This window comes from Rhincodon typus, chromosome 16 (genome assembly GCF_021869965.1).
Source record: "Rhincodon typus isolate 14 chromosome 16, sRhiTyp1.1, whole genome shotgun sequence".
NCBI lineage: Eukaryota > Metazoa > Chordata > Chondrichthyes > Orectolobiformes > Rhincodontidae > Rhincodon > Rhincodon typus.
The window spans coordinates 41,675,747-41,696,445 of NC_063347.1; the positions used below are offsets into that span (position 1 = coordinate 41,675,747).

Genomic DNA, 20,699 nt, shown 5'->3' on the forward strand with positions numbered 1-20,699 from the left:
TCTCTGACAACACTAAAAACTGAAGCTGACAAGAACACCTGTTGTACCTCTTATATCAGATTTTCTGCAGGGATTGTCACTCAAAATAACTTTATCAGGATAATCGTTGAGAAAATAAGCTATTGAGGACCATATGGAACTTGCCCAAATTTATTAAATTTGCAGTCAGTATAAGCGATGTAAAAGGGCAATGTCATCATTTGTATAACTTATATTCATGATGGAAACTATTGTTTAAGAAAGGTATGTGAGTAGTTGAAACAGGAAAATCCTGTTTCTGTAAATGCATCACTCACCAGCATAAGATTGTATCTATAAAACATAACTGAAAAGTAGAAGTAGAGTGGATTCCTCCTCTGATTGAACATGATTTTTGACAATACCCTTGTGTTTGCTTTCTTAAGCAAGTAGGCTAAGTTACTATCAGGAGCCCTTCCAATTGAATTTCCTGTTTGGAGACAAGGAATGCTGCCCATCCATCTCTTACAGGAAATAACACCGAAAATGCACTCAAAATTCCAACAATTAAGTTTCAGCGCAGGTTTCTGATAAAAATCATTTGAACAATTTAGAGTCTTCTATGAACCAGACCGACCAGGCAGTGTAATAGAATGTAATCATTTCTTTATTCTTATTTATTATGTTACAAAGTACTTGGTGATGTATTTAGAAGTTTTAACTTCATCTAGTTTTATTAATAAATGAGTGAATTATCAAAATAAGTGTTTTTAATAAGAAGGTCCAGTTTTCCACCTGTGGATATTTTGATTTCAAATCACTGGAAAAGATGTAAAAGATTACACTGCTTGCAAATTAGTTCCTTAACAATACTCTTTGAAGTGGAAAAGCTTGACAACTTGTCTACTAGTACCTATGGGTGATGAAAATGAAAGCAGTTGAAATGCCTTTGTGAAATGGCACACTCACAATGTTGACCTGGGAGTGCGGCTGTTTTGCATGATCCATAGCACTCTATTATTGATGCCCTCCTTCCCAGAGAATCCCAAAGAATGTTTATTTTGTATTAATGTTTGCTTTATATGAGAAACAAAGGAAAAGTTCCTTCTGTTATGAACAGAAATTTGTAACAGCAAGTACATTTAGACACACTCCAAAAGGTGATGGACAAATGGGTAAAATACTCCAGCACAACATGTCTTTACTTAAATTTAAACAATCAGCCTGACTACAATTTCACAAAATGAAGATGACAGTGATGTTTATATTTGCTAAAAGAAGACATTTTCAATTTTGAACTGTGGTAAACATCTGTAGTAGCCATCTTCAAACCTCACACAAGTGAGATTTGGCAAACAAGGGCAGGTGTGGTGCATTCGTTTTCCAATATATGGTACCTAGGAAACACAACAATGAATAAATAATGGATCATTGAAACATTATTGTCATATGCAGTAAACAACTTTTTGATGTAACTTGCTTTTAAAAAATAACACTTATGAAAAAAATTATATACCATTCCCTCAGTTATATTTCAATCAAGCATGGTTCAACTAAAGAATGAGTGTTTAGAAATTTTTGAAAGGAATTATTTCTTACATTTTTCAGTTTGGTCAGTGCGAAAAATCAATGATGAAAAATAAAACATGCAGCTTCGTCTGGTTTGTTTGAAAACAGAGTGAAATAAATCTTGTAATATAGTGGCTTTGAGTTAACCTAATACTTTTGCATTGTTTTTCTGTTTTATGGCATCCAGTGTCAATGTCAAGCACTAGAAAGATATTAATCAGATCAGATATTAATCCACACACAATAAAGTGAAACTGTTTGGTACTCTATTTCACCCCAACCTTAAAACAGCACTGTTTACATTTCTACATTTCTGACCATATTGCCACTTCCCTTTGGGAGGTTCCTACTACATGCCCATATCTATTAAGAATTGGATCAAGTCTTCTCAAAGGAAGATATAGTTTGTATGATGTAAAATGGAATTTGGTAAAATTGTATGTCTGTGGGGGTGGGGGTGGCATAGAATGACTCAATTTCCCCTAACTTCAGCAATCTTTGACTGCACCTGACAGCTTTACGATTTTACACGTAAAAAAGATGATGCTTACTCAGGGTAAAGATCAACAATTACTTTTTAAAATCAGTTAATCGGTTACTTTTGTACTTTAAGGCATATTTTTTCAAAATGATTCTTGATTAAATCTATTGTCATTACTTGCAATCATTTCTAAATACAAATTTCTTTGCCTTTTACTTTTAATGCTATCGTTAAATTCCTGTGATCCTTGTTCACTTTTATCCCTCACTGAATTTGGCATCATTGAGTGATTAACAAATTCTTTGACAAGAGTCATGAGGTGAAACCCCAGTGTTATCAAATGGAACATCAAAGATGTGCCTAAATGTGCTCATTTACGTTAATTCCACTTAAAAAATGTCAGAAATCACACGACACCAAATAAACCTGTTGGACTATAACCTGGTGTCGTGTGATTTCTGACCTTGTCCACCCCAGTCCAACACTGACACCTCCACATCATGATTTAATGAATGAATTTTGTAACTTACAATAATTATGGATTATTACAGCTTGTTTCCTGTTTTCAGATTTATAGATTAGTATACTGACAGAAAACAGCAAACTTATCTGATTCTGAAATTATTCTGAAAATAAACACTTTCTTACAGGACATCTTTTTTTTCCTGAAACAACCAACCTTGTTTTTATTGGAGGTCCTACATTCAAAACCCGGGGAAAAATTGGATTGCCTAACAGGTCAAGAGAGAGGACTAAGACAACAAGAAGTGATATTGCTGCGGCTCAGAAAGAGAATGCAAACAAAATATGAAATCATGCTCAAAGGTTAAACATAAGTGAGAGAGATAATTTTTACTTTAGAAAAATCCGGGAATGCATCAGAAACCAATAAATAAAAATGAATGAATAATCAGGATTGAATCTGATATGCAAAATCCAGGTCATAGAATCATAGAGTTGTAAAGCATGGAAACAGGCCCTTTGGCCTAATTCGTGTGCTCTGACCAGATATCCTAAATTAATCTAGTTCCATTTGCCAGTATTTGGCCCATATCCCTCTAGATCCTTTCTATACATGTACCCATTCAGATGCCTTTTAAATGTTGTAATTGTATCAGCCCCCTCCACTTTCTCTGGCAGCTCATTCCATACACGCATCACCCTCTGCATGAAAACATTGCCCCTTAAATCCTTTTAAATCTTTCTCCTCTCCCCTTAAACCTATGCCCTCTAGTTTTGTCCCAGAAAGTCCCCTACCCTGGAAAATAGATCTTGGCTATACATCCTCTTCATGCCCCTCATGATTTTGTAAACCTCTATATGGTCACGCTTCAGCTTCTGACACTCCAAGGAAAATAGCCCCAGTCTATTCAGCCTCTACCTATACCTAAAACCCTCCAACCCTGGCAACATCCTTGTAAATCCTTTCTGAACCGTTTCAAGTTTAACAACATCTTTCCTGTAGCAGGGAAACTGGAATTGAACAGATTATTCCAAAAGTGGCCTAATAAATATCCTGTACAGCTACAGCATGACATCCCAACTCCTATACTTAATGCATTGACCAATAAAGACAAGTGTACCAAACAGCTTCTCCATTAACCTGTCTATCTGCAATTCTTCTTTCAAGGAAGTATGACCTGCAGCCCAAGGTCTCTTTGTTTGGCAACACTCCTCAGCACCCTGCCATTAAGTATATAAGCCCTGCCCTGATTTGCTTTACCAACACCTTTACAACACATCACATTTATCTAAAATGCCATCTGCCACTCCTTAGCTCTACTGATCAACGTCCTGTTATACTCTGAGGTAACCTTCTTCACTGTCTACTACATCACCAATTTTGGTGTCATCTGCAGACTTACTTACTGTACCTCCTACATGCACATTCAAATCATTTATGTAAATGATGAAAAGCAGTAGGCCCAGCACCGATCTTTGCGACACAAAACTGGTTGCAGGCCTCCAGTCTGAAAAATAATCCTCTACCACTACAGCCCTCTGTCTCCTACCTTCAAGCCAATTTTGTATCCAATTGGCTACCTCCCCCAGCTCCACATGAACTAACCTTGCTAACCAGTCTACCATCCTGTTGAACACCTTGCTACAGTCCATATAGACAATTTCTACCTCTCTGCCTTCATCAATCTTCTTTGTCACTTCATCAAAAAACTTAATCAAGTTAGTGAGACAAAATTTCCCACACACAAAGCCACGTCGACTACCCTAATCAGTCCTTGCCTTTCCGAATGCATATAAATCCTGTCCCTCAGAATCCCCTCCAACAACTTGCCCAGCATTGACGTCAGAGGCCCATTGTTCACTGGCTTTTCCTTACCATCTTTTTTAAATAATGGCACCACATTAGACAACCTTCAGTCTTTTGGCACCTTACCCATGGCTATTGATGCAACAAATTTCTCAGCAGGAGTCCAGCAATCTCTTCCCTAGCTTCCCACAAAGTTCTGGGATACATCTGATCAGGTCCCATGAATGGTACAGGAAATGAAATCAGCCAAATGCAAATAAAAAATGAAACAAGTGTATAGTTAACATCCACAACCTCATCACCTCAGGTGACCTCCCACCCACGGCCTCCAACCTCATCGTTCCCCAACCTCGCACTGCCCGCTTCTATCTCCTTCCCAAAATCCACAAACCTGAATGCCCTGGTCGACCCATTGTCTCCGCCTGCTCCTGCCCCACCGAACTGATCTCCAACTATCTGGACTCCATTTTCTCCCCCTTGGTCCAGGAACTCCCTACCTATGTCCGTGACACCACCCACACCCTCCACCTCCTCCAGAACTTCCAATTCCCCGGTCCCCAACACCTCATCTTTACCATGGACGTCCAGTCCCTCTACACCTGCATTCCCCATGCAGATGGCCTAAAGGCCCTCCATTTCTTCCTGTCCCGCAGGCCCGACCAGTCCCCCTCCACTGACACCCTCATCCGCTCAGCCGAACTCGTCCTCACTCTCAACAATTTCTCTTTCAATTCCTCCCACTTCCTACAGACAAAGGGGGTGGCCATGGGTACCCACATGGGCCCAAGCTACGCCTGCCTCTTTGTAGGTTACGTGGAACAATCCCTGTTCCGTACCTACACCGGCCCTAAACCCCACCTCTTCCTCCGTTACATTGATGACTGTATTGGCGCCGCCTCGTGCTCCCACGAGGAGCTCGAACAGTTCACCCACTCCACTAACACCTTCTACCCCAACCTTAAGTTTACCTGGACCATCTCTAGCACCTCTCTTCCCTTCCTGGACCTCTCTGTCTCCATATCGGGCAACCACCTAGAAACTGATATTCATTTCAAGCCCACCGACTCCCACAGCTACCTAGAATACTCCTCCTCCCACCCACCTTCCTGCAAAAATGCTATCCCCTATTCCCAATTCCTTCGCCTCCGCCACATCTGCTCCCAGGATGAGGCATTCCACTCCCGTACATCTCAGTTGTCCTCGTTTTTCAAGGACCGTAACGTCCCCCCCTCAGTGGTCGAGAACGCCCTCAACCGTGTCTCCCGCATCTCCCGCAACTCATCCCTCACACCCCGTCCACGCAATAAGAACCAAAAAAGAATCCCCCTCGTCCTCACGTACCACCCCACCAACCTCCGGATCCAACGCATCATCCTCCGACACTTCCGCCATCTGCAATCCGATCCCACCACCAAAGACATCTTTCCCTCCCCAACCTTATCTGCTTTCCGGAGGGACCGCTCTCTCCGTGACTCCCTTGTCCGCTCCACACTCCCCTCCAGCTCCACCACACCCGGCACTTTTCCCTGCAACCACAGGAAGTGCTACACCTGCCCCCATACCTCCTCCCTCAGCCCCATCCCAGGCCCCAAGAAGACTTTCCACATCAAGCAGATGTTCACCTGCACATCTGCCAATGTGGTATATTGCATCCGCTGTACCCGTTGTGGCCTCCTCTACATCGGGGAAACCAAGCGGAGGCTCGGGGACCACTTTGCAGAACACCTACGCTCGGTTTGCAATAAACAACTGCACCTCCCAGTCGCGAACCATTTCAACTCCCCCTCCCGTTCCTCAGACGACATGTCCATCCTGGGTCTCCTGCAGTGCCACAACGATGCCACCCGAAGGTTGCAGAAACAGCAACTCATATTCCGCTTGGGAACCCTGCAGCCCAATGGTATCAATGTGGATTTCGCAAGCTTCAAAATCTCCCGTCCCCCTACCGCATCCCAAAACCAGTCCAGCTCGTCCCCGCCTCCCTAACCTGTTCTTCCTCCCACCTATCCCCTCCTCCCACCTCAAGCCGCACCCCCATCTCCTACCGACTAACCTCATCCCGCCCCCTTGACCTGTCCGTCCTCCGTGGACTGACCTATCCCCTCCCTAACTCCCCACCTACACACCTTTAATGGCCCCATTCCCACCTCTTCGACCTGTTTGTTTCCTCTCCACCTATCCTCTCCTCTATCCATCTTCTATCCGCCTCCCACTCTCTCCCTATTTATTTCAGAACCCCCTTCCCCTCCCCCTTTTCTGATGAAGGGTCTAGGCCCGAAACGTCAGCCTTTCTGCTCCTATGATGCTGCTTGGCCTGCTGTGTTCATCCAGCCCTGCACCTTGTTGTCTGAGGATTTAGGTATCCTGGTAAATAGAATTATGGAATTGAAGGAATTGTGATTAAAATTGAGTTAAACAGTTTGTAGCTTACTGAAGAGCAATGGAATGGCATGTCTGTAATAAAGGAGGGTAACTGGAGACAATCAATCATTGTGAGGGTTTAGACACTACTGTAGGGACGACTGACACATATCTGTAGAAAAACCAGGATTAAGAATTAAATGTAGTACGTTACAACGTATTTGTGAAAGATAGGGAAGAAAAAGGGTAAGTTGGAGTAGCTGCACTTTTTGGGAATAACATAATGGTGGTAGGAAAAAGTGACTCAGCTATCAGAAATGTAGAAATAGGAGTCACATTGCTAGAGATAAAAGGGAAGAAACAAGAACCAGGCATACTGATGGGGATAGTAGAATAGATGCCTAATAGTGGGAGAAGAAACGCATAAATAAATGAGAGAAATGAGTAAAGAGCATAAAATAATACATGCAATTTCATTCAATTTGATGTTAATTGGCCAGAAGAGGGAAAAGATAAAGAACGAAGTTTCTGCAATGTGTACAAGATTCCAATTAAGCCATGATGTAAGAAGCCCAATGAGGGAGAATTTGCTGCTGTTTCAAGGAAAGGAGAATAAGAAAGAGCAGTAAAAAAAAGTAGGTGAACATCTCAGCAATAGTGATCACTATTTCTTTTTTCTTCATTCACAGGGTGTGGACACCACTTTCCAGGCCAGCATTTATTACCCATCCCTAATTGCCCAGAAGGCAATTAAGTGTCAACCACGTTGCTCAGTGTCTGGATTCACATATAGGCCAGGCCAGGCCAGGTCAGGACGATAGTTTCCTTCTCTAAAGGGCATTAATAAATCAGATGGGTTTTTCCAACAATTGACAATGGTTTCATGGTCATCATTAAAGTCCTAACTCCAGGTATTTATTGATTTCACATTCCACCATCTGCCATAATGGGAATTAAATCCCAGTCCCCAGAACATTACCAGGGTCTCTGGATTAACAGTTTAGCAACAATAACCACTCGACCATCCTGTACTGTATTTAAAATAAAAGTTGAAGAGATCATCAATTTGAAGACCAGGGAAATGGATTGGAAGAAAGGTCACTTTGAGGAACTGAGAATAAAATTTGTAGGAAAAAATGGGTAACAATATTAGCAAACATAGGGATTATTAAAACAGTGCCAAGTGCCAAAAAAAACTCTGTTAAACTAACACAAATATGCTAAACACTAATGAGACACCTTGAGTGATGAAAGATATTAGGAAGAAATTGAGGGTAAGTAAAGAGACGTACAACATTAACATCGACAGCAAGTGAAAACATGACAAATGACCATCAAAAGTGATTAGATTAAGAGATCAAAGAAAAACTTTGAAATTAACTTGTATAATTTTATGTAATTTAAAACAAAATGGTATAACACTTTTGGGCATATAAAATAGGGAAGGTTGGATTGGGAATAGGGCTGCATAATGATAGACTGGATAATGACATATGTAATGAGAAAATAATGAGAAAAGCCAGATATGCATTTACATAGCATCTTTCCTGACAATCAAATCTCTCGAAGTGCACTACAGATAATGAAGTATTTTGAAATGTGATTGCTGCTGTGGTGTTGGAAATACAGTAAACTCTCTGACACCACAATGCAGTAACGACTAGACAATCTGTTTCTGCAATGTTGATTAAGAGCTAATTATTGGCTAGGACACATGGAAAAACTCTCCTGTTCTTTTTCAAAATGGTGCTATGGTATAACATGAAGTGAAGTATAAAGTACCTAAGTAAAACTTAAAGGGAATAAAACGTCTTGTCTAGAAGCTTTCATACACACATTTTTGAAGAATCTAGGTAAGAAATAGCACAGGTATCACCACATGTTTTCAATAATTCATCAGGGAAAAGTGCATTAAAAAAAAGGTGGATAATAAAATTTATATCTAAACTTAAGAAGGGAGATACATCAAAGAAACAATTGACCAATCAGTTTAACATTGATTGAAGGAAAAATAATGGAATTACTACAATTGGAGAGAATAGAAGAAAGTCTAGAAACCAAAAGTAGAATAATGTGTAATCACCATGAATTTTAAAATCAAAAGCCTTGCTTGTCCAACCAACCTTGTTGAATTGTTTTGAAGAGATATCAAAGTGAGTAAACAACCTTGATGCAGCATTTGTTATCTATTTAATCTTCAAAGATATGGAATCGTACAATAGACTAATGAATAAGAGCAGAGTTTGCATGGTTTGGGCCAAGTTGAACAATGGATTGCTCACTGGCTTCAAGGCAGAGACAGAATGTAGGACTTAGGGCTAGTTATTCAAAAAAACAGAAAGTGTGGAAGTCATACTTCATAAGGGTCAATGCTGGAACTGTTTTTGTTAACAATTTATATTATGATCCCGTGCAGTATCTTCCCATCTACTGAACATTTGTGCAATGGCGGATTTGTTGGAAGAGATGGTGAGATCAGCAGACCTTAGATTCTTGTGGTGAGAAAAAGAATCTGATTCTTCAACCAAGTTTTGAGGATCTCACTAGTGAATGACGAGAGGCCTATTAGCAGGCCATTGGTACCTAATTGCCCTTCATTGACATGTATTTTCCTTTTCTCCCACACATCAGAGAAAAAGTAGACTACGACAATCCAGCTGATACTTGCTTCTTCAGGCTTTGATCTCAGACAGCAATCACCAATATCTCATGACCACCTGGTCACAGATGTTGGTATTGATCATGTACCAATCTCTCAGCATTTTCATGGCACATCTCTGATCCACTTCCAATACAGTTCTCCATTTTAATGCTGCACTTTGCAATGCACTGGCATATTAATGATGTTGCCAGACACTTGGCGCACAGGGCCCTTGGCACACCCATCTCATGGTTTGGACCAGAGCGCATCTCAGGCCTGGTTGTTTGCTCATTCACATTGTGCCCACTTGGATGTTCATTGTATTTCTGCCCTGTCTTCACTTTTGCACATTGCCACAATCATTGAAATCATAGAATCCCTACCGTGAGGAAGCAGGCCATTCAGTCCATTGAGACTACACCAACCCTCTGAAGATCATCCCATCCAGACCCATTCCCTCTGTCCTATAACCTTACATTTCCCATGACTAATCCACTTAGCCTGCACATCCCTGGACACTATGGGCAATTTAGCATTGCCAATCCATGTAACCCGTACATCTTTGGACAATGGGAGGAAACTGGAGCACCTGGAGGAAACCCTCACAGACATGGGGAGAATGTACAAACTCCACACAAACAGTTGCTTGAGGTGTCGAATCCGGGTCCCTGGCACTGTGAGGCAGCAGTGCTAACCACTGAGCCACCATTCCACTCACAGAGCTTCTATCTCACCTTAGCTTTCAGTGCAAACACAAGGGGGTGGACATTTTGCAGCTAGATACATGCTACACTACTAGTACATCTGCACCATGTGCCAAAAGATATACAGCAAATACATTGTATGTGTATCAAACAATGGGTATGTCTCAAGGTCTAAGGAAAGAAGTCCTCAGTCAGGTCAGGGAGACAACCTTCAGTCAGGAGGTACCAACACAGTGTGTCATTCGTCATCGGTCCAGCAGCTGGAACGTGGTTGTTTAGCCACTGGGGCATCCAGGATTAGTGGTCACACACCTCCATAGTTTGGGGAGTGTATGATCAGTCCCGCAGGTCCAGTTTAACAATCTTGGGCTTTACAAGAAGTCAGTTGGGGAGCTTCACTGACAGCAGTCAGAGGTCTGCATTTATCAGTTGAGGCTGTCTCTTGAAATTGATCTGGAGGGTCTGTCCACTGAAAGTCAAAGGGGGTTACCAAGGACTCCTGCCGAAAGAGGGATGCTGGAGAACTCTGTGGTGTGGATTGGAGGCAGCATGCTGGGATACAGGGAGAATAATAACTGTGATTACTATCATACACAGGGGTGGGGCAATAGAACATATAGGTGGGGGCTGACAACAGAGCATTGGTGGGCAAAGGGTCTTGTGTGGTGGTGGGGAGGGGTCATCAACAGTGATCAGTACCTTAGCTCTAATGCGAGGAGAGTGCGCTACTATGTTTGGCATGACTACGTGGTATACCTTGGGATCAGGGGTAAAGTGGGGAGATGAACAATTACATAGATATGTTTGATTGGAATATGCAGAAGACTAAAGATGATGGGGTTGACAGGAAAAACAAAGGAGAATGGAATTTGAACATTCAGGTCAGCTAGATTGCGAGTCTGAACCAGTGACTTTTCCAACCAGCTCATGTTATTTAATAGAAGTTAAAGTTCTGCATGAATGGAAACCATTACAACATCCAATGCTCCCTCATTCAAATGACCAAGTTTCAAGTCAGTATGGATGCTATGGAAAAGATAGCACTCAGACACTGTTAGAGCATCATTTAAGCTAAGAATGGCTGGACTCTGTCTCTTCATTCTTGCAGCTACAGCTTAAAGGACATTCACTCACAGCTGATGATGAACAGTGAACATATATTTACAAAGGTGATAATGTATTTACAATGAAATGTCACCCGTTCCACCTATGTGCCATCAGAAAACTTTGCTCTTCCTTTCTCTCCATGTCAAAATCTGGTCCCAGATTCCACAGTTGGAGTAGAAGGAATCTACCCTACAACAGAGTTTTGGGTGCAAGACCCTGGAAGGATTTGTGGCTAGAGGGCCCAAACGTGCTGAGTGTGTTCTGCCCAGAAGCAGGTTTATTTTTGTTAGCTCCAACTTCCACTGGGCTTCCACTGCATGCATGATTCACCTCCAGATTGGCCTGAGAGGATTTCTCTGGAGGCCCTCCTCTGGTCAGGTGCCTATTGGCCCACAAAGAGAGAGAGCATGTTTGGCAAATGTGGCTGGCATTACCTTTAGAGGTGGTTCCAGTGGGAGAAATGAGGCGAGGTATCCTGAGTGAGTAGGCACAACAAAGGGCATGCAGGCTTAGTGTTCTAAGGGGATGGGATGGGTGAGAATGACTTAGGGAAGATGTTGAACGCAATAGTGAGACCATGAACCTGGATTGGACATGGGTGCAATGGCAGAGTTTGAGTCGGACATGATAGAGAGAAGAAGTTAGCACTTACCCTCATGGAGTGCAGTAGATGCATGCATTAGTGTAGCATTGTTGAGCATTTCTCTGGACCATGGAAATGGCACTAACTTGGATGGCAACCTTAGACCAGGCTGGTAGGGTGTGGTGCCACGGTCTCCTCTGGAGATCCACAGCAAAACTGTCAGCCCTTCTCTGCATCACACCATCCTTCAGGTCCCTGTCTGCGAAGTGGGGAGCTAACTTGCCTCTGTTGGTCATCCCTGGAGCAATTCTTCACAAACAGCAATCATATAGGGCAGGTCCAGACTGACAGCTCTTGTCCTGATGCACTGTGGTTTAATTACGGTGCTTCCAGGATGTACTGGCAGTGAAGAGTACAACTGCTGCTGGTGAGCACACAATTGCATGAGTTGGCTGCCATAGAGATATAGTTCATACAAAATAAGATGAGCTCCAGACAATAGCAAGATAAACTTGCTGGAGCTCAAAGCAAGAAACCCTCTATGAAACTCCCTGAAAATGACTCTTAGCTGATTCTAGTAAAATTCAACCCAGGGACGTTGCAATCAAAATACAACTACATTTGCAGCTGACAAAAAAGATTGGGGATGATACTTGGTACTGAGGAGGACTGCACTAAATCAGAAGAAAATACTTACTGATTTGTGGATTGCCTTATAATCGTTAAGAGTATTTCAAGATATATAAATATGAAGTATAACATTTTGGTTATAAAAATAAAGAGGTTGCATGTTACTTAAGAATAGAAATCTAAATTGGTTATTAAAGGGATCTGTGATTATGTATAATAGTAATAACAAACATTAAGGAAGCCTTTTAAAAGAAAACCATACACTTGGGATCATTTCCAGGTGAATAGAACTGAAAAATAAAGAAATCCTATATTGTGTGCAAAGACTGTACCTTGATATTTTTCTGTGTTTTTTGGGAAGAGGACTATTTTAAAACCAAGGATTATGGAAAGAATGACTGCACTTTTAAAAAGCAAGTTGATGGAACTATTTAAGTCACGTTCAAACAGTGGGAGAGGTGGTTTGCAGACTGGCTAGCACTCGGGGATATGTACAAAGTGAGACTTGGCCAGCAACAGGTTCCTGATTGATTTGTGAAGTTGTGATCTGTTGTAGACGATGAAGGCCATCAGTCTGACAACAAGTATCTGATTGGGTTCTGCATCTTTGAATAGCTTGGCAAAAGCCTTCAGACTGTTGCAAGGGGTAGATGGTGTGTCTTTCTATCAAGCAAAATATTTAAAACCTGAAGAAAGGCAACTTATTTTCCTCACCAATTGTTTCAAGCTGTGGTTTTTACACAGTAACTAAGAGACTTTGGAATTTTTGCATGATTGCCTGTGCCTCCTGCAAGGAAGGGAAACGTACCCGGAGACAAGAGATTGAAGAACAGAACAGAAAATCCTGGCAAGCAAAATGATCATCTCAGTGAACCAGGTAAAAATAATAGCATTACTGTTAAGTCATCCTTATAAGCGTGAACTAAAGTATTAATCTTTAACTCTCTATGCGCAGAAAGTGATTTTTCTGTCTTCCCCAAGATATCATTCAAAATGTTTCCTGAAATGTTATGTCAGACAAAAGATCGACTGTTGCATTTCAGAAATGATTAAGTGAGTTGTTTCTTTGGCACGATTCTATTAAACAAATCTTCAACAGCTATATAAAAAGTGATGTTAATTTACCTAAGTTTTCTAGTAAAGGAGGATACATAAACCATCCACCCAAAGACTTTGGTAATAACAGATTTATGAAATAGTATTTATTTAGCTCAATAAATTTTGTATTTCCTTGCCTCTTGCTGTTTAGTAAATAATTTATAACCTGGACTACAGTTGTAGCAGATAAGATTGTAGCAGGGCAACAGTAGCTCAGTGGTGAAGGACCTGGGTTTGATTCCACTCTCAGGCGATTGTCTGTATGGAGTTTGCACGTCCTCCCAGTGTTTGTGTGGGCTTCCTCCCACAGTCCAAAGATATGCAGGTTGGGTGGATTGGCCATGGGAAATGCAGCATCACAGGGATTGGGTGGGATGTTTTTTGGAGGGTTGGTATGAATGGCCTGCTTTTACACTGTAGGAATTTTATGATTCTATATTTCAGCAAAGGTAGCGGTAGAAAAACATGACTGGATAGTGATTTCTGCTACAAAATAAATATATCTAGTTACTGACCACATGTTTTCATCTTTAAATTTGAAAGAAAATCTTTCAAGTTACGAAGAGGCTGCTAAGGGCAGCACCTTAAGTTAAAACTAATTGCTAACAGCTTGTTTTAATGGAGGTGCTTAATATTCTGCTGCTAAAGCTATCGTCTGGATAATGGCGTGTGATTCACACTTATTTATCGTTAAAGACATCCCTTGTAGAATTGCAATCTGTGTTACACAATTTAAAAAGTAAATTAGTTTGGTGAAACCAACTTTGTGTGATGGATCAAAAACAGAAGTTGCTGGAAAAACTCAGCGGTGTGATGGATATTGTATTCCGAATTACTTGGTCGGATAAATAAACACAGGAGGCTTTGGTTTGGCACTTCTTAAGAAACAGAGCCCAATGAGGAGCTATTAGGGACAGTCGAAACCTCGGTTCAAAGAATCGTGGTCAAAGGAATCAGCACTACAAAATTGTAATCCTCGTTCTGATTGACACTGTCTTTGAACATGACTCCCTGGTGAGAGTATGTGATAGGAAACTTTAGGTAGCACTATCAAAAGTAAAAATTCATTCTGTAATCTACAACTATTTCTGCATATTTATAATGAATATTCCCGAGAATTTAGCCATCAGTATTATGAGAATAGGAGAAATTAATATTTCGCCTTCAATTGAATGAATGATGCAGTTGGTTACTGATAGAACTTGTGTAACATAAAAGAACGATGACAGGCATCACAGTAATTTCAACTTGCTGATTTCATGGTGATGACCTGAACAGCTTGAGGTACTGGTCAGGCTGCTGGCAGGATCAACCATGTCTCTCTTCTTTTGTCAGGACATGGTCATTAGTAGCTAATTAACTTAAATGAATTTTAATTTTAATCCTACTAAAGTCACCTAATGTCTTTTGATGTGTTATCTCTGAACCTACGCAAACTGCTAACTCCATTAAATGTGCTCCACTGCTGTAGAAAGTAAAAATGTGTTCAAAGGATGGCTGTCATAGGTAGCAATGCATGGAAAACAAATGAGGCAAGATGTTAGAAGAATGATGTAGGAAGCTGTCAGTGGATTGTAATTGTCACCATTCTGTCAACACAGTGTTGTTGTACTTTGTGCTGCATTAGGCATTTGCAGGACCTTGATAGAGAAATGACTTCCATGAATAATGCAGAAAATTGTAATGACCTGGGTCTTAGGATTTTTGTTCTCTCCTCATTTCTCTTTGCTGCTTTTCTATGAGTCATTAGAAGGAAAAGGAGCTTCATATAGCCAAATGCTTGAAGTAAGTGAAACAACAAGCAACAATTGAAAACCTAAATTTGGTTTTAAAAAGCATCTTGCTTAAAGTTATGGAACAGATTTTAGAACTTATTCAGGTTAGCAAAGTTTCAAACAAATCGTTAAAAGTTTCCACAAATTTGAATTACAGATGTACTGGAATTTTGCACGCATTTATTTGGAATGGTGCAAATAATCCTACATTTATTCTGGAGCTGTTAAAATAAATTTGAGCTTTCCTCCTACACAATAGCTGAATGATTCACTTTAAGATGGTGCAAATTACAAAACAGCTCCCAGCATTTGTGTTCATGCATATGTCATTGTAACCTCTGTATTTAAATTCATAATTGCACTCCAGAGAGAGAGAGAGAGAGAAGAATCTTTCTTAAACAATTTTTGTCCCTTTCCCATCTTCCTTTCTCTCTTTTGAGTTTTGGTTCTTTCTCTTCAGAGGAGTTAAATACTTGTGGTCTCAAATAGTCCAAACAGAGCCAAATCTGTGAGTAAGAAGACAATAAGTACTGCAGTTCTGGAAGCCAGAGTCTACAGGTGTGAGTCTGGAAAAGCACAGCAGGTCAGACAGCATCCAAGGAGCAGGAAAGTCAACATTTCAGGTCTTGGCAAAAGGGTTCGGCCCAAAACATTGACTTACCTGCTCCTCGGATGCTGTCTGACCTGCTGTGCTTTTCCAGACTCACACCTATAGACTCAAATCTGTGAGTAAACATGGCCTTATTTAAGGTGCTTCATTTTATTTACTGAGAATGCAAGGAGCATTTTGGGCACACTGCTGAATAATGACAAAATTGAAAATATTTACATAAATTATTTTATGCCATTTAAAATTGTATGGAATAATGTTTATGTTTGAAGTGAGGATCTCATATAATCATATTTTCACATTTAATAGTGGAAGATTTTATACATGGAACAGCTCTCTTCTGTGTATATTACGTTTCTGGATGCTAACAATGAACTACATGCATAGAACAATGAAGCTGTGACCTCCTACCATTTAGAAGGACAAGTCAGCAGATGTATGAAAACATCACCAACTGCAAGTTCCCCTCCAAGCCACATACCATCCTGACTTGAAATAACATCATTCCTTCATAGTAAAAGTCCTAAAACTCCCTTCCTAATAGTACTCGGGCGCAGCTACAATACATGGATTACAGTGGTTTAAGAAAGCAGCTCACTACCCCCTTTCACGGACAGTTAGGGATGGGCAATAAACGGTGTCTAGTCAATGACGCCCACACCCATGAATGACTAAACAAAGAGAAGTTAAAATTAACAAAAAGTGAGTAAAGTTAAACTTGAAAAACAAAAGGATAGGGAGAATTGGAAGCAAATGGCATGAAACAACCAAACTTAAGTGTTTATACTGTGAATGATAACCCGCAGACTCTTCTGAGGCATTGTTCACTGTGAGTCAAGAAGAGGGTGGACTGGAAGTGGGAAGGCACAAATGTGACAGCGTTAAAACCCCATGAAGTATGAGCTCCATGCAAGATGTTTAATATTATAAGAAGACATTTTCATCTTTAGTTTTAATATCACAGCAGTAAAGCTCTTCCTGGTATTGAAGTAGCTTTATTGCTATAACATTAAAGATTTGTTCATTAAGATTGTAGTTAAGCTAAAAGAAATTACAGAACAGGTCAATCCAAAGATATAAGAATTTCTTGGTAGTCCAAGGGTTAAAAGTATTGCAATGGTTTGCGTAAGATAAATAATGATGTACACTCTTAACTGGTTTAACTTGCATTTTTACAGCTATTTAAAATCAGCATTTCTTCTAATGTGCTGTACATAATATATTTATAGTTAAATATAAGATGTAAGTAAATTGATGAAAAATGCTATCATTATTGCAGACTTGACTTTGAACTGGAAACTCTGCATTATGCATTATTTCTTTAACTTGTTAACTCCTGTTTAGTATACAAAGCATATAAAATGCTAACTTTGTGACTCAGAGGATGGCATTCGTCCCCTTCATTGCCCATTGGTGTGCATATTCGTAGACTCCTAAGCCACAGAGTGACAGCACAGCACATGCCTCCTCCACATTGTTGGTCTTTGTCACAAGCCTGGAATCAAATACATAAATCAGCAGAATAAGAACACTGAAAATATTATCTACATTTAAATGTGTACATTTGTTGGATTAAACAATGTTTAATTAATACCGATCACACCATACATGATGAGATGTTCTAACAACACGTTTGACAGTTTTGTACAAAGTCCATTTGCATTTTTAAGAATGAGCTTAGAAAATTTAGTGCTTACCAACATTCAAACTTCAGGGTGAAAATAAACAAATAAAGTAGCCTCAATTTTTCACGTATTTTCTATCAGGTATGAACACAACCAGAGTAACAATATGGGTTGAAGAAAGCTTTCTGTACAATAAATTAGTTATAAGTAAAGCTTTTAAATGTTTAAGTTTTGGAACTCCTTAAAATATAGGGTACTTCAAGATCTGTGTGCCTGCTTCTACTATATTGTAATAATTATTCTATGTATGCATTTGCATGATCAGTACTTTGATCCTTGCTAACATTACTGCTTCATGTTGAAGTGTCATGATAAAAATGATCTTCCATTAAAAAAGAGAGTTAAAAATGCTCCTGGAGCCTTGCTCAAATCCAATTACATCCACAACTAAGTCACTGAATGGGTAATTTGATTGCAGGAACTATGAGAACAATCTGTGGAACAGTTAGTAGGGACACGAGGATGTGGAAGTGATGGTGATTGAGGGAAGGGGTAGGTGGGGGAAAATCACGATACAGAGATGCATGGGGGTGGGGGGTTGTTCCCATTGCTAATGATGCTGGGAAAATGGGGCAGGGAGGGTTTGAGGATACCATACAACTTATTGTGGAGCCTGCTGGTCACATTTCTGTTCCTTTTATTTCACAGGAAGTTCTGATAAAATTATGTTTTTAGAGCTAGGTTCTTGGCCTCTTTTGGCCAGCTGTTGTCTCCTGTCATGGTTCAACCATCAGGCTGCATGTAGTATGGAATTGTCACTGACCTTAGTTTTGTTTCACCAGTGTCATGATGTGATCTTATCATTTTTTAAAAAATGCAAATATGGCTTCTGCCCATCTAAACTACGAGCCTCAGCTAATTTGAACTTCAGTGAAGATGAAATGGGCCTGGACCACAGAATGCTGTCAGGTTGGTAATTCAACTCAACTTAATTTTAACCTCTCACTCACACATTCCCACTACGCAAGTAGATGGGAAAGATGGTCAAAACCAAGGTCTTTAAGTTTAAGACAACAAGGTGTAGAGCTGGATGAACACAGCAGGCCAAGCAGCAGAAGAAGGGTCGAGACCCGAAACGTCAGTTTTCCTGCTCCTCTGATGCTGCTTGACCTGCTGTGTTCATCCAGCTCTACACCTTGTTGTCTCAGATTCTCCAGCATCGGAAGTTCCTACTATCTCTTTAAGTTTAAGCTTTGCAAGGAGCAGAAAAACCTTTGAGCGTATCATTTGTATATAAGTATTAATTTTCACTGATCATAATATAACCAAAATGTGAAGTGGCTGTAGTCCAAATATTGCTATTATTAAATACAGACAATCCAGGTGAGAAATGATGTCACATCTATTGTCAAAGATTTACCAAGATTTCCTCTTAGGAAACATAAATGACCAGATAGTATGTACTACAATGGCTTGTATAAGCTCAAGGATTCACACTGTTACAAGTTAATCAGCAATGTGCTGACATGGATGGTAACATATTCTGGGGACTTGTTAGGTAAGACAGGCTGTCTAGTCTGAAGAAGAAATCTCACCATACATGAAACAAACACAGAGAAGGCTGGAGAAACTCAGCAGGTCTGGCAGCGTCGGTGGAGAAACAAAGTTAATGTTTCGAGTCTGGTATGATGTCTTCAAAACTGAAAGGCTTTGGAAAATATTTTTTTAATATACTTTTGACAGAAGCAGAGGAGGATAAAGGGAAGATAGTGTAGAGGCCCAGTGTAAAAGACAAAGTTGTTGTTAACAGTGGTGACGGAGGAAAAGAGATGTAAAATGCGTGTTAATTAAGGTATGAAAGTGAGAGAGTCGGTCCTCTCTACTAAGAGCAAAGTAAGAAAGACCCAAACAAGACAAGGCTGTGATATTGAGACCTCCAGGCTTTAAAGTCCCTATATGGAAATAGAGCCATTGATTCATTGAATCACACAGCACTGAAGAGGCCTCTCCAGCCCATCAAGTCTGCACTGACCTATCTACACTAGTGTCACTTCTCAGCACTTCATCCTTAACCTTGACAATTCAAGTGTTCATTTACGTACTTTTTAAAGATTGTCAGGTTTCTTGCCTCAACCACCCTTCCAAGCAATGCATTCTGGATTCCCACTACCCTCTGGGTAAAAACAAAATTTCTCAAATCCCCTCTAAATCTCTCTCCTTTCACCTTAAAATGATACCCCAACATTAACGACATCTCAACTAAGAGGACTTGTGTTGTGCTTCATGGGAACATTGCAGCAAGCCCAAGGCAGAAATATTAGCATGAGGTCAAGGTGATTTATTGAATGTAATGCAACTGGGAGTTCAACATCACACCAGTAGGAACGCCTTTATCTTTTGCACTGGGCACCTACACCATCTGCCTTCTTTTTCCTCCTCTGTCTATGATAATAGCATAAAAATAAACATTTTCCAACACCTTTCAGCTCTAAAGAAGTGTCACACCAGAGTTATGACCATTACTCTGTTTCTCTCTCCATGATGCTGCAAGACCTGCTAAGTTTCTCCAGCATCATCTGGGTTTCTTTCAGATTTCCAGCATCCTTGCTGACACAGATGCAGTCTTGAACGATGAGTGCAATGTCAATGTGAACTAACTGGAAGCCAGCGGAAGCTGAGTTATGTAGATAAAATAATAAAGGCAGTCCAAAGTTATGCTTATTAAATTCACCAGCTAATAAGATTTCTCAGTTAAATTACTAATTATGTTATAGACTTAGAATCTTCCTGTGTCTAGAGATGCAGAAGGCAGACACAAACACATGTTTGTGCCTGTTTTCTGTAACATATTTTTCTTGGAAAGTTTCTAGTCTGAACCTATAGCTTGATCGGCAAATGTGACTTTCTAGGAATCTGTCTCTCTTAAATTTTAGTATAGGCTATTAGAAATATCTGTAGATTAATAATTAACCTGTTTGGCCAGATCCCTCTGCACTGAAGCACACTGAAATTTCCCTACATTTAGATAATAAGTTGCCTTTCTATTTTATTGACCAGAATGGATAACCCTATGTTAAATTCAACCTGCTAAATGTATTTGCTGCAGGAGTCATACACTTGTAGCCACTATTTTTACATGGTTAGTCCAGTTCAGGTTCTGGTTGATGATAACCCCTAGGATGTTGATAGTTTGGGATTTAATGATGGTAATGCCATTGAATGTCAAGGGGCAATCATTAGTCTCTCTCCTGTTGGAGATAGTTATTTCTTGGCACTTGTGTGGCATGA

General features: G+C 40.3%; 1 protein-coding gene across 1 annotated transcript in view; it reads right to left on the reverse strand.

The window, feature by feature from the left end:
* Positions 1–672: 672 nt before the first annotated feature.
* The window catches only part of LOC109930095 (toxin MIT1-like), a 58,028-nt gene continuing 38,001 nt past the window's right edge, over positions 673–20,699 (reverse strand). The window contains exons 3-4 of the mRNA XM_048606619.1: positions 17,156–17,281; positions 673–1,355 (exon numbers count right to left, since the gene is read on the reverse strand). Of these exons, the coding sequence (XP_048462576.1) occupies positions 1,230–1,355; positions 17,156–17,281 (252 nt within the window). The 3' untranslated portion in view covers positions 673–1,229. The remainder of the gene's footprint in view (positions 1,356–17,155; positions 17,282–20,699) is intronic.